This window comes from Sitodiplosis mosellana, unplaced genomic scaffold, assembly GCF_009176505.1.
Source record: "Sitodiplosis mosellana isolate CC-2019 unplaced genomic scaffold, AAFC_SMos_1.0 Smas_scaffold_6359, whole genome shotgun sequence".
In the NCBI taxonomy this organism is placed as follows: Eukaryota; Metazoa; Arthropoda; class Insecta; order Diptera; family Cecidomyiidae; genus Sitodiplosis; species Sitodiplosis mosellana.
In genome coordinates this window covers 1-2291 of record NW_022601592.1, presented here as the reverse complement: position 1 = coordinate 2291, position 2291 = coordinate 1, and the positions used below count along the sequence as shown (strand labels likewise).

At 40.4% G+C, this 2291-nt stretch overlaps 1 protein-coding gene across 1 annotated transcript; it reads left to right on the top strand.

Moving 5' to 3' along the window:
• Nucleotides 1-105: 105 nt before the first annotated feature.
• LOC129579650 (zonadhesin-like) lies at nucleotides 106-2258 on the top strand (the record flags this gene model as incomplete). Its single annotated transcript, XM_055469820.1, has 1 exon — nucleotides 106-2258. A coding segment is annotated over one exon (2153 nt), but the record flags the coding sequence as incomplete, so codon positions are not given.
• Nucleotides 2259-2291: the final 33 nt, after the last annotated feature.

The window sequence follows — 2291 nt, the reverse complement described above, 5'->3', positions numbered from 1 at the left end:
TTAGAACTAGTACTCTTGTTTCGAAAGAAACCACTCTTTCAAGCGATGTAAACTTTTCGTCGTCTACTCAATCTGTCGATCATGAAATCACATTTATGTCAACAGAAAAGTCATTTTCCACAGAGCATAGCTCGTTTGCACCAACAGAGAGTGGAAGAACAACGAAATATTTCGATACCACAACTGAGCAATTCAGAACAAGCAGTTTTATTCCAAAAGAGACAACTAGTGTGGGTGAGGGAAGATTCTTTACAAGCACTGAAAGTATCGATCAAATACCAACGCTTTTACCAACGGATAGAGCATTTGCAACTGAGCAGAGTTCGTTGGCTCCAACCGAAGGAACAACGAAAAAATATATTGATAGTACTACTGAGAAATTCAAGACTAGTACTTTTGTTCCAAAATACACGACTACCTCAGATGAAGATGGAATGTCTTCCACGACACAATTCGTTGATCATGAAACGATATTTACCTCAACCGAAAAAGCATTTGTTACAGAACAAAATTTGCCTTCCGCATCTGGAAGTGGTAAAACCACAAAATATATCGATACGACCACGGAACAGTTCAGAACAAGCACTCACCTTCCGAAAGCAACAACTCTTCCAAGTGAAGAAAGGACATCTCCGATCACTCAGACTGGTCATGCAACTACCATATTGCCAGCCGAAAAATCATTTGTCACAGAGCAAAGCTCGTTCGCTCCATCTGAGGGTGGTCGGACTACAAAACAGTTCGATATAACCACCGAACAAACGAAAACTAGCACAGCTGGTTATAAAGTGACTACTCTTCCTGGTGATGAATTGACCACGGTTGGTGGTGACGAGAAAATGTTCACTACCACCCAATACATTGATCGTAAAACAACTTTGTTGCCAACGGAAAAGTCATTAGTTCCAACTGAAGGTATAACAACAACTAAACATGTTGACACAACCACTGAACAATTCCAAACGAGCAGTTTTGCTCCGAGAGAAACCACTCTTCCGACTGGAATGAAAATGCCATACACTACACAATCGATCGAACATGAATCAACAATATTACCAACGGAAGAAACTTTTGCAAGCGAACGAAGTTCGTTTGTTCCAACTGAAAGTGGCCAAACTACAAAATCTGTTGATACAACAACTGAGCAAGTAAGAACTAGCACTCTCCCGTCAAGAATGACAACTCTTTCGAGCGAAGGAAAAATGTTCACTACGACCGATCAATCAGGTGATCGCGAAATGACTCTGCCTCCAACGGAGAAGGCATTTGTCACTGAACATATTCCAATAGAAAGTGGAAGAACAACTAAATATGTTGACACAACCACAGATCAATTCAAAACAAGTAGCTATGCTCCGAAAGAGACGACTATCCCAGTCGATCACGAAACAAAAATTTCTCCAACAGATAGATCAGTTGTTACAGAACACACCACTGAACAATACAGAACTAGCACACTCACGTCAAAAGCCACCACAATTCCTAGTGAAGAAGACCTCCCTACGACTCAATCTATTGATCATGAAACGACTATGTTGCCAACAGAGAAAACATTCGTTTCTGAACGTAGTTCGTTTGTTCCAACAGAGAGTGGAACAACGAAGAAATATGTCGATACCACTACTGATCAATTTAAAACGAGCGGTTTCACTCCAAAAGTTACTACTCTGGCAAGTAAAGACAGAATTCCTTCGACCACTCATTATATTGACCATGAAACAACTGTTTTGGTAACAGACAAATCTTTCGGCACTGAAAGTGGAACAACTATTAAGTATGTAGATTCAACCACTGAGAAATACAAAACTAGCACATTCGTACCAAAAATGACCACAATTGCTGGTGAAGAAAAAATGTTGACTACGACTCACTTTTTTGATGATGAATCGACTAAGCGGCCAACAGAAAAGACATCTGCCACTGAACAAAGTTCATTCATTCCAACTGAAGGTGGTAAAACAACCAAATATTTCGATACAACTACTGAGCAAATGAAAACTAGCACCGGTACTCCTCCAAGAGCGACGACTCTTCCAAGTGAGCATGAGATTCCTTCGACCACTCAATTTGTCGATTACGAAACCACTTTATCACCAACAGAAAAAACATTTGGTACTGAACGAAGCTCATTCAGTCCTACTGAGAGTGGAACAACGACTAAATATGCCGAAACAACTACTCAAGAACTTAGAACTAGTTCTGTCCCACATAAAGTAACGACAGAATTTAGTGAGGCTATTCCATCCACTACTCAATTCGTTGGTCGTGAAACGACTTTGTCGCCTACTGAA